This window comes from Dendrobates tinctorius, unplaced genomic scaffold, assembly GCF_039654945.1.
Source record: "Dendrobates tinctorius isolate UK_male_01 unplaced genomic scaffold, ASM3965494v1 ptg000239l, whole genome shotgun sequence".
Taxonomy (NCBI): domain Eukaryota; kingdom Metazoa; phylum Chordata; class Amphibia; order Anura; family Dendrobatidae; genus Dendrobates; species Dendrobates tinctorius.
This window is the reverse complement of record NW_027361906.1, coordinates 623,122-635,337: the sequence shown is the minus strand read 5'-3', so window position 1 is coordinate 635,337 and position 12,216 is coordinate 623,122. Positions and strand designations below refer to the sequence as shown.

The 12,216-nt window shown below is 46.6% G+C and overlaps 1 protein-coding gene across 3 annotated transcripts in view; it reads right to left on the bottom strand.

Annotated features, from left to right (window-relative positions):
* Positions 1-12,216, bottom strand: part of TAF1A (TATA-box binding protein associated factor, RNA polymerase I subunit A) — a 47,256-nt gene that overhangs the window by 14,536 nt on the left and 20,504 nt on the right. For all 3 annotated transcript variants that reach the window (XM_073556779.1, XM_073556778.1, XM_073556780.1), the window contains exons 5-8: positions 10,592-10,790; positions 10,315-10,445; positions 6,491-6,649; positions 5,896-5,962 (exon numbers count right to left, since the gene is read on the bottom strand). In XM_073556779.1, the coding sequence (XP_073412880.1) occupies positions 5,896-5,962; positions 6,491-6,649; positions 10,315-10,445; positions 10,592-10,790 (556 nt within the window). The remainder of the gene's footprint in view (positions 1-5,895; positions 5,963-6,490; positions 6,650-10,314; positions 10,446-10,591; positions 10,791-12,216) is intronic.

Sequence of the window (12,216 nt, the reverse complement as noted above, 5' to 3'; positions counted from 1 at the left end):
CCTCTGCTCGCACAGCCGCTCCACCATGTGCAGGGTGAAGTTTCACCTTGTTGCAACATCTATGATTAGGCGGTGCTTGGGAAGTTGGAGCAATCGCTGCAGCTTCTGCATACGACTGGAGTGTACCGGCGACCGGCGGATGTGCGAGCACAGTCTTCGAACCTTATGGAGCAGGCCTGTTAACTCCGGATAATTATTGAGGAAGCACTGCACCACCAGGTTCAAGGTGTGAGCCAAGCAAGGTATGTGTCTGAGTTTTGAAAGGGCTATGGCTGCCACAAAATTCCAGCCGTTATCACTACCTTGCCTGCCTCAAGATGTAGACTGCCCAGCCATGACTCAGTTTGTCACTGCAAGTAGTCGGCCAGGACCTCCACGGTGTGTCTGTTGTCGCCCAAACACATCAACACAGCCTGCTGACGCTTTCCACTAGCTGTTCGATAGTGGGACACCGAGTGTGCAACACTGGCAGCTGCGGATGGAGTGCTCGTGCTTCTGCGTTCTGTGGACGAGCTTTCGCTTCTGGAGGAGGAGGAGGGTCGAACGCCTACAGCCAACTGTTTCCTATACCGTGGGCTAGGCAGCACTGTCCCACCACCGCTGTCCCCTGTGGATCCTGCATCCACCACATTAACCCAGTGCGCAGTGATGGACACGTAACGGCCCTGGCCATGCCTACTGGACCATGCATCTGTTGTGAGGTGCACCTTTCCATTCACTGATTGCTTGAGTGCATGGACAATGTGGTCTCTCACATGAACGTGGAGAGCTGGGATGGCTTTGCGAGAAAAGAAATGGCGACTGGGTAGGTCATAGCGTGGTACTGCGTAGGCCATGAGTTCGCGGAAAGCTGCGCTTTCAACCAACCGGTAGGGCATCATCTCTAACGAGATTAGTTTGGCAATGTGGGCGTTCAAACCCAGTGTACGCGGATGAGAGACTGAGTACTTTCTTGTCCTACTCAGTCTCTGGTAGGGTGAGCGGGACTTGAGAGCTGCATATGGTGGAACTAGCGGTGGACAGGGCGGACTAAGAGAGGGTTGATGATGGTGATGGAGTTGGTGTTCTTTCTGATGGCCTAGATTCAGTCTTTCGTAGCAATAACATTGACTGCTTTGGCCTTGCGACGACACCTCAACATTTGCTGCTAGTGGTGTGCTAACCGGTGGGCTTACAGCAGGGGAAACGATGTAGCATTGCTGACTACCTTCATTGGGAGCAGTTGCACATGTGGTACGTGAGTTTTGGTAGTCCGTCCACGCTTGCAAATGCATGGTGGTTAAATGTCTAAGCATGCAACTGGTATTCAAATTTCTCAGATTTTTCTCTCGGCTAAAGGTCTTTGCGCACTTCTTACAGATAACCTTTGCCTGATCATTAGGATTTTGTTCAAAAAAAGTGCCACACTGCACTCTTCCTACTAGGGAAGACAGTTTGAGGCCTTGCACGCTGTGATATTTTGACCGTCTGGCCTAGCTGTCCTGCAACTCTTGATTTTTGGAACCTGTCTTTGGAGTGCTCCGGGCCTGCCAGATAACAGCTGTTGCGATGTCGATGCCTGCTGCGGATGCTCCTCCTCCCCCAATGGATGCCAATCTGGGTCAACAACTGGGTCATCCATCACCTCCTCTTCAATGTCATGTGCACCTTCCTCTGTGTCACCGTGTATGGTGGTATAGTATGTGGGAAGGGGCACCTGAGTCTCATCAGGGTCAGATTCTGGCTCAGTACACTGCGAGGACAATGTAGTGCTCTGAGTGAATGTACCAGCAGATAAATCTAGCAGTGGCTGTACATCAGTGCACTCCATGTCAGATTCATCTTGGACTGGGGAATTCATGATTTGACTTGATAACCCAGGCATGGTATGTGAAAACAACTCCATGGAGTAATCTGTAGTGTGGCCTGCCGCATCCTTTACTTTTGGTAGGGGTGAAGGACACAAGAAAAGGTGTGGTTCCTGACCATGAGCCTCCAATGACGACTCAATGCTTTTATTTTTTGAAAGTTCAGAAGAGGCGAAAGAGCAGGAGGCTGAGTCAGCAATGTAAGCCAAAACTTGTTCCTGAAGCTCCAGCTTTAAAAGCGGTTTACCTACTCCCAGAAAAGGGAGCCTACGAGGCCTGGTGGAGCCAGACGACGACGCAGGCTCAACAACTCCTGCATTAGGTGCTATTGCCACTACCAGCAGATCCACTACCACCACCATCATCATTACCAGTTGGCAACCCCCGTCCACTTCCACGGCCTCTTACAACACACTTCCTCATTTTTGGGAAAATCTACCCAAAATACCACCAGCAATATGGTACTGTAAAACAAGGTACAAGGTGTATATAATATTGGGGAGAATTTGAATCTCCTTACAGACTTGAGGACACTGAACTATTATCTCAGGCCCAGTGTAGATTACACCTCAATATAACAGGCTGAAATTGGATGGTGTAAAAAATGTCTATATAGGACTGGGGAGAATTTGAATCTCCCTAGAGATTTTAGCAAGCTGACAATGATGCTCTCAGTCCCAAGTATGGACGCAGGCAGCCTAATAAGCAGGACTGCTGCACACAAAAGTGTGGAAAAATGAACGCTTGGTAACTGGGCAAAAAAAGGGGATGAAAAGTATTTTTGCTTTTAAAAAAGCAGTTTGCACAGCAGTGTGCAAACAGCAATGCAGCTATCAGGGAGCCTTATAAGGCAGCCTAATAACCAACACCGCTGATGCACCAAAATATATCCTCCCCTGTCACTGCACACTAACTGGTGTGTTGTACAGGCAAAATCGCTAGCAGCAGAAGCAGTTTTTTGGCATCTTCTTCCCTGCCTAACGCTCTCCCTACAGAATCAGCAGCAGCAACCTCTCCCTATGCTAAGATCAGCAGAAGTAAGATGGCGGTCGGCGTGCACGCCCTTTTATAGCCCCTGTTAGACCACACAAAGCCAGCCAATCACTTGCATGCCCTTCTCAAAGATGGTGGTGACCGCTGCCTATGTCATCGCGTTGCCCACAGTGTGCGTCCTCCATCATTGGCTGAAAAAGGGTGCTGGAAGCATCTTTTGAAACGCGACTTTGGCGCCATGGTCGCCGACCTCTTGGCCGACCACACGCTATGGTCGGGTTTCGTTTCATGAAACCCAACACTTGCGAATGTCGGCGACTTTTGAAATTGACCGACCCATTTCTCTCAACTCTATTTTTCACACTTTGTTTCATTGCAGCCATTTGGTAAATCCCAAAAAGTTCATTTTTTTCTCATTAATGTACACTCTGCACCCCATCTTGACTGAAAAAAAAAACAACACAAATGTAGAAATATGCTGCCACCATGTTTCACTGTTGGGATTGTATTGGGCAGGTGATGAGCAGTGCCTGGTTTTCTCCACACTTACCGCTAAGAATTATAACCAAAAAGTCCTATCTTCGTCTCATCAGAGCTGAGAATCTTATTTCTCGTAGTCTGGGAGTCCTTCATGTGTTTTTTAGCAAACTCTATGCGGGCTTTCATATGTCTGCCACTGAGGAGAGGCTTCCATCGGGCCACTCTGCCATAAAGGCCTGACTGGTGGAGGGCTGCAGTGATTGTTGACTTTGTGGAACTTTCTCCTATCTCCTTACTGCATCTGTGGAGCTCAGCCACAGTGATCTTGGGGTTCTTCTTTACCTTTCTCACCAAGGCTCTTGTCTCATGATTGCTCAGTTTGGCTGGTCGGCCAGGTCTAGGAAGTCTTCTGGTGGTCCCAAACTTCTTCCATTTAAGGATTATGGAGGCCACTGTGCTCTTAGGAACCTTGAGTACTGCACAAGTTTTTTTGTAACCTTGGCCAGATCTGTGCCTTGCCACAATTCTGTCTCTGAGCTCGTTGGCCAGTTCCTTTGGCCTCATGATCCTCATTTGGTCTGACATGCACTGTGATGTCTTATATAGACAGGTGTGTGCCTTTACATATCAAGTTCTATCAGTTTAATTACACACAGCTGGACTCCAATGAAGGAGTAGAACCATCTCAAGGAGGATCACAAGGAAATGGACAGCATGTGACTTACATATGAGCGTGAAAAAAAAAAAAAAAGAACTTTTTTGAAATTACCAAATGGCTGCAATGAAACAAAGAGTGAAACATTTTAAAGGGGTCAGAATACTTTACATATCCACTGTATGTCGAACACTTTGCCGATATTCCGGTTATATTGGATACAAGTCTCCGCGGCCGTCACTGCTGACACAGATATCGGATGTCGGCCGCGCTGTGACAAGGGGATGTCGGCATTTAGGAAGAGCTGATCTCTTGCAGCTGCTGGGGACGACTGCAATTGTTGCAAGTCGCCACCATGTGGCAAATTATAGAACAGCAGCCTCACTACTACCATATATATATATATATATATATATATATATATATATATATATATATACACACACACACTCACTGGCCACTTTATTAGGTACACCATGCTAGTAAGGGGTTGGACCCTCTTTTGCCTTCAGAACTGCCTCAATTCTTCGTGGCAGAGATTCAACAAGGTGCTGGAAGCATTCCTCAGAGATTTTGGACCATATTGACATGATGGCATCACACAGTTGGCGCAGATTTGTCGGCTGCACATCCCTGATGCGAATCTCCCGTTCCACCACATCCCAAAGATGCTCTATTGGATTGAGATCTGGTGACTGAGGAGGCCATTTGAGTACAGTGAACTCATTGTCATGTTCAAGAAACCAATCTGAGATGATTCGAGCTTTATGACATGGCGCATTATCCTGCTGAAAGTAGCCATCAGATGTTGGGTACATTGTGGTCATAAAGGGATGGACATGGTCAGCAACAATACTCAGGTAGGCTGTGGCGTTGCAACGATGCTCAATTGGTACCAAGGGGCCCAAAGAGTGCCAAGAAAAAATTCCCCACACCATGACACCACCACCACCAGCCTGAACCGTTGATACAAGGCAGGATGGATCCATGCTTTCATGTTGTTTACGCCAAATTCTGACCCTACCATCCGAATGTCGCAGCAGAAATCGAGACTCATCAGACCAGGCAACGTTTTTCCAATCTTCTACTGTCCAATTTCGATGAGCTTGTGCAAATTGTAGCCTCAGTTTCCTGTTCTTAGCTGAGAGGAGTGGTACCCAGTGTGGTCTTCTGCTGCTGTAGCCCATCTGCCTCAAAGTTCGACGCACTGTGCGTTCAGAGATGCTCTTCTGCCTACCTTGGTTGTAACGGGTGGCAATTTGAGTCACTGTTGCCTTTCTATCAGCTCGAACCAGTCTGCCCATTCTCCTCTGACCTCTGGCATCAACAAGGCATTTCCGGCCACAGAACTGCCGCTCACTGGATTTTTTTTCATTTTCGGACCATTCTCTGTAAACCCTAGAGATGGTTGTGCGTGAAAATCCCAGTAGATCAGCAGTTTCTGAAATACTCAGACCAGCCCTTCTGGCACCAACAATCATGACACGTTCAAAGGCACTCAAATCACCTTTCTTCCCCATACTGATGCTCGGTTTGAACTGCAGGAGATTGTCTTGACCATGTCTACATGCCTAAATGCACTGAGTTGCCGCCATGTGATTGGCTGATTAGAAATTAAGTCTTAACACACAGTTGGACAGGTGTACCTAATAAAGTGGCCAGTGAGTGAGTGTATATATATATATATATATATATATATATACATATATATATATATATATATATATATACATATACACACACACACACATATCACCTTTCCTTGTGATCCTGCCATAGCTGATAATCAGGTCACGCCCTGAGTGTACACGGCACAGGCAGCAAGAAGGAAGGTGTACGAAAAAAAAAACCAACAACTTTCCACTGTGAACATAACGCAGAGCTGTGCTGCTCGGCAGACTAATAATAATGGCCACTTACGAGAATTGCCAAGGAGTTTGCTAAATTTCAGCATGAGCTTGTGGGATGGAGTCTTGGCATTTAAAACCTGAAAATTTAAGAAAAAAAAAATTTCAATAAATAATTCTAAAAGATTTTCTTTCATGAGTCATCCCAGGATGCCAATATTAGCGGTTATACAATAATAAACGTTTTTAACTTAATATTTTTTGTATCCTTTTTCCCCCTACCGCTTTAATAGTACAGGGTACAAGGGTCTCGACAGGATCAGCCTCCTTCCCCTTCTGGCAGCTGACACCGGAGTCCCTTCTCCTGCTGGGAGTCTTCTCAGCTACACTGCTGTGCTACGGTAGACGCTCTGCTCCTCTTCTTACAAGTAGGCAGAAATCTCTCTATTGACTGCTCTGCACAGGGGATAGCGCTGCAGACTTGGATGGCTGTGCGACTGTCCCTTAGCGCTCCGTAGGTGGATGTGCCATGCTATGTAAGTAAATGCCGTATCAAGTGGATACATCCAGTGGTCTCAGCTCCTGCACAAGACCTTCCAAAAACCAACTCTGTATTGTACAACGCCTCGATATATGTAGGCGATACATGAATAGTAAACAATCCTCACCCTCAGGACTTCTATCCGCTTTTTCTTCAAAGCCGCGTGCCTCTTCATGAACTCATACAGATACACCAGGGCATTAGGATTGGCCGGATTTTTGGAGTCATTGGCGTATTCTGTCAAAACTTTTTGCGCCTCCTGATTTTCCCCAGAAGATTCAAGGAGCTTAAAAAAAAAATAAAAAATAGTAAAAAAATAAATTTTTTTAACGTAAAGTGTAATTATTGGAGGAGAAAAAAAAAAAAAAAAAAAAAGTCACAACTTTCTAAGGAACGGTTACATTAGAATTTTCCTTCGGCATTCACTGTCCGCTAAGAATGACCAGGAATCACGATATTTCTGATCGGTATGAGTACGGCGATGCCAAACTTTAAAAAATATTTTAAAAAAAAAAGTAAAAAAATTGGAATTTTTTATATTTTTTAAAATTGGTTAATGTTGGATTTTTGAGACTTGTAACTTTTTATTGTTTAGTCGACTCAGCTGAAATTGGGAAAAAAAAAAAAAGTTTACAAACATTAAAAAAATTTTTTTATTTCCCCTAGTTAACCCCTTAACGACCAGGGGTATTTTTGGTTTTGCATTTTCATTTTTCCCTCCCCGTCTTTCCAGAGCCATAACTTTATTTTTCCATCAATATGGCCATGTGAGGGCTTATTTTTTGCGGGACGAGTTGTACTTTTAAATGACACCATTGGTTTTACCATGTCGTGTACTCGAAAACGGGAAAAAAAATTCCAAGTGCGGTGAAATTGCCAAAAAAGTGCAATCCCACACTTGTTTTTTGCTTGGCTTTTTTGTTAGGTTCACTAGATGCTAAATCTGCCCTGCCATTATGATTCTCCAGTTCATTACGAGTTCATAGACACCAAACATGTCTATGTCCTCTTTTATCTAAGTGGTGAAAACAAATTCCAAAGTTTGCTAAAAAAAAAAAAAAAAAAAAATAATGCGCAATTTTCCGAGACCTGTAGCGTCTCCATTTTTCATGATCTGGGGTCGGGTGAGGGCTTATTTTTTCCGTGCCAAGCTGACGTTTTTAATGACACCACTTTTGTGCAGATACGTTCTTTGATCGCCTGTTATTGCATTTTAATGCAATGTCTTGGCGACCAAAAAACGTAATTCTGGCGTTTTGAATTTTTTTCTCGCTACGCCGTTTAGCGATCGGGTTAATGCTTTTTTTTTTTTTATTGATAGATCGGGCGATTCTGAACGCGGCAATACCTAATATGTGTATGTGGGATTTTTTTTTTTACTGTTTTATTTTGATTGGGGCGAAAGGGAGGCTATTTGAACTTTGAGGTTTTTTTATTTTTTTTTTATTTTTAAACTTTATTTTTTATTTTTGGCATGCTTCAATAGCCTCCATAGGAGGCTGGAAGCATGCGCAACCTGATCGGCTCTGCTACATATGGGCGATGAGCAGATCGCCCATATGTAGCAGATTTACTGCTGTGCTTTCAGCACCGACCACCGGGTGGCGCTGAAAGCCATATGCCTGGAACAACCATAGAGGTCTCAGAGACCTCTGGTTGTCTAGGCAACATGACGCCGACCCCCGATCACGTGACGGGGGTCAGCGATGACGTCATTTCCGGCCCGGCGGCCGGAAATGCTATTTAAATGCCCGCTGCTTTGACAGCGGGATTTAACTAGTTAATAGGCGCGGGCGGACGGAGATTCCGCTCGCGCCTATTGAGGGCACATGTCAGGTGTTCATAACAGCTGACATGTCCCGGCTTTGATGCGGGCTCAGCGCCGGAGCCCTCATCAAAGCAGGGAAGATGTCTGTGGGGCAGACAAAAAAGTAAAAATCTCTATATGGCAAACACGGTGTTTGCGAGTGCTGTCAGATCCAGAAGAAACAGGGTGACCAAGTGACAATGGGTTTGAGAGTAGCTCTAACGCCATCAAAAAATTAGAACAGTCTCCAGGTCACCTGCCTGTCTGGCTCAGAGGCTCGCTGCTCCCCCCGCCTCAGAGGCTCACCTCTTGGCTGCTCCCCCCGCCTCAGAGGCTCGCTGCTCCCCCCGCCTCAGAGGCTCACCTCTTGGCTGCTCCCCCCGCCTCAGAGGCTCGCCTCTTGGCTGCTCCCCCCGCCTCAGAGGCTCGCTGCTCCCCCCGCCTCAGAGGCTCACCTCTTGGCTGCTCCCCCCGCCTCAGAGGCTCGCTGCTCCCCCCGCCTCAGAGGCTCACCTCTTGGCTGCTCCCCCCGCCTCAGAGGCTCGCTGCTCCCCCCGCCTCAGAGGCTCGCCTCTTGGCTGCTCCCCCCGCCTCAGAGGCTCGCCTCTTGGCTGCTCCCCCCGCCTCAGAGGCTCGCCTCTTGGCTGCTCCCCCCGCCTCAGAGGCTCGCCTCTTGGCTGCTCCCCCCGCCTCACAGTTTCGCCTCTTGGCTTCTCCCTGGCTCAGAGGCTCGTCTATTGGCTTCTCCCTGGCTCTCAGTTTCGCCTCTTGGCTTCTCCCTGGCTCACAGTTTCGCATCCTGGCTTCTCCCTGGCTCACAGTTTCGCCTCTTGGCTTTTCCCTGGCTCAGAGGCTCGTCTCTTGGCTTCTCCCTGGCTCAGAGGCTCGTCTCTTGGCTTCTCCCTGGCTCTCAGTCTCGCCTCTTGGCTGCTCCCCCCGCCTCAGAGGCTCGTCTCTTGGCTTCTCCCTGGCTCTCAGTTTCGCCTCTTGGCTTCTCCCTGGCTCACAGTTTCGCATCCTGGCTTCTCCCTGGCTCACAGTTTCGCCTCTTGGCTTTTCCCTGGCTCAGAGGCTCGTCTCTTGGCTTCTCCCCTGGCTCTCAGTCTCGCCTCTTGGCTGCTCCCCCCGCCTCAGAGGCTCATCTCTTGGCTTCTCCCTGGCTCTCAGTTTCGCATCCTGGCTTCTCCCTGCCTCACAGTTTCACCTCTTGGCTTTTCCCTGGCTCAGAGGCTCGTCTCTTGGCTTCTCCCTGGATCACAGTTTCGCCTCCTGGCTTCTTCTAAGGTGATGAAAAGAACTGCTCTCAGACATGATTGTGAAATATCACAACCATGTGATTTTTATGTTTTCACACTAGAAAAATCAGCTCGGCTCCCTATTTGTGCACACCTATCTATAAATGATTTTTTTTTTGTTTTTTTACCCGACCATCTTTTTGGTGTTTGCAGCAAGGGGAACATTACTCAGACAAGTTGTCCTTTCTGTGGTAGTACTCGGCTTTTTTTTTTAACTCTGTATTTTGAACGGAGAAGCAGCGGTCATGAACAACTTCAGCTCCATTCACACCTGCATTTTTTGTGAAGGGTCGTGGGCTGGAGATACCCCCTCTAACTCTAAAGCCCCCGTTACACACTGCGATATCGCTAGCAATATCGCTGTAAAGTCACCGATTTTGTGACGTTGCAGTGATATTGCTAGCGATATCGCTACATGTGATACTTACCTCCGACCGGCTCCCCCGCTGGTTATCGCTGATTGCGCGAGAAGCTGCTGGACCATTCCTCGTCGTCCACTTCCTGCTGGGCTTCCTGTGGCGCCGACAAGCGACGCGTGGAGCCGGGCGGGAGGACGCAGGATCGCCGCGTCTGACAGGTAAGTAGCGACCCCCGTCCCCAGCGATGTCGCTGGTGAGATCTGCCTGAGTGGCAGCTCACTGGCGACCACCTAGCAATTCACCAGCGATCCTGACCGCGTCATATCGCTGGTGAGTCACTAGGTGTAACGGTACCCTAACTGTGTGACGGGAACAGAAAGAGAAAACCATCCTGTGCACTAACCAAAACATGCACACAAAAAAAAAAAAAATCAAGAAGAACTTCACAAGATTTAACAAGAGACAAATAAATATCACAATTATTGCTTACATCCACATAGCTGAGAACGAAGGGATCCCAGACTCCAGGAAACTTAAGGATCTCCTGAAACGAGGTGGTGGCTTGTCTGTAGTAACTGGCCATGGCGTGAGAAGAGGAAGACTGGGATGCATGGTCCAGATCTGGCGGAAAAAATATAAAGATCGTACCAGAGGTCAAACAAAAAAGTATACATCCGAGAAAGAAAAACATCAAGAAATAATAAAAAAAAATCAACTGTACATAAAACAGAGAAACATCTACAGGAGTCACTATTTCCAAACTTTACCGTTCTGAGACATTGCAGATCCTTTATCCACCCAGGAGCGGTAGTTCAGGACGGCTCGGTAAGCTTGGATCAGCTTCTGTAGGGGTTTCTGTTTCAAGGAAAGACGACCGCTCCTCCAGCTCTCAGCTAATGACAGCACCCTGTGCGCTTCATCTATCTGACCACTACACAGGCAGTGATACACCTGCTCCAGAGAGATCTGCACCCAACAGACAGTTACCAAATATCACAGCAGTATGACCGTTATATTCCTGTACATAGTGGACAGTATTATAGTAGTTATATTCTTGTACATAGGGGCAGTATTATAGTAGTTATATTCCTGTACATAGGAGCAGTATTATAGTAGTTATATTCTTGCACATATGGGGCAGTATTATAGTAGTTATATTCTTGTACATAGGGGCAGTATTATAGTAGTTATATTCTTGTACATAGGAGCAGTATTATAGTAGTTATATTCTTGTAAATAGGGGCAGTATTAAAGTAGTTATATTCTTGTACATAGGAGCAGTATTATAGTAGTTATATTCTTGCACATATGGGGCAGTATTATAGTAGTTATATTCTTGCACATATGGGGCAGTATTATAGTAGTTATATTCTTGCACATATGGGGCAGTATTATAGTAGTTATATTCTTGTACATAGGGGGCAGTATTATAGTAGTTATATTCTTGTATATAGCGGCAGTATTATAGTAGTTACAGTCATGGCCAAAAGTTTAGAGAATGACACAAATATTAATTTTTACAAAGTCTACTGCTTCATTTTTTCTAATGGCAATTTGCATATACTCCAGAATGTTATAAAGAGTGATCAGCTTAACAGCAATTACTTGCAAAGTCAATATTTGCCTAGAAAATGAACTTTATCCCCCAAAACACATTTCAACATCATTGCAGCCCTGCCTTAAAAGGACCAGCTAACATCGTTTCAGTGATTGCTCCATTAACACAGGTGTGGGTGTTGATGAGGACAGGGCTGGAGATCAATCTGCCATGATTAAGTAAGAATGACACCACTGGACACTTTAAAAGGAGGCTGGTGCTTGGCATCATTGTTTCTCTTCTGTTAACCATGGTTATCGCTAAAGAAACACGTGCAGTCATCATTGCACTGCACAAAAATGGCCTAACAGGGAAGAGTATCGCAGCTAGAAAGATTGCACCTCAGTCAACAATCTATTGCATCATCAAGAACTTCAAGGAGAGAGGTTCCCTTGTTTCCAAAAAGGCTCCAGGGCGCCCAAGAAAGACCAGCAAGCGCCAGGACCGTCTGTTAAAAGTGTTTCAGCTGCAGGATCGGGCTACGAGCAGTGCAGAGCTTGCTCAGGAATGGCAGCAGGCAGGTGTGAGTGCATCTGCACGCACTGTGAGGCGGAGACTCTTGGAGCAAGGCCTGGTCTCAAGCAGGGCAACAAAGAAGCCACTTCTCTCCAGGAAAAACATCAAGGACAGACTGATATTCTGCAAGAGGTACAGGGAGTGGACTGCTGAGGACTGGGGTAAAGTCATTTTCTCTGATGAATCCCCTTTTAGATTGTTTGGGACATCTGGAAAACGGCTTATTCGGAGAAGACCAGGTGAGCGCTACCACCAGTCTTGTCTCATGCCAACTGTCAA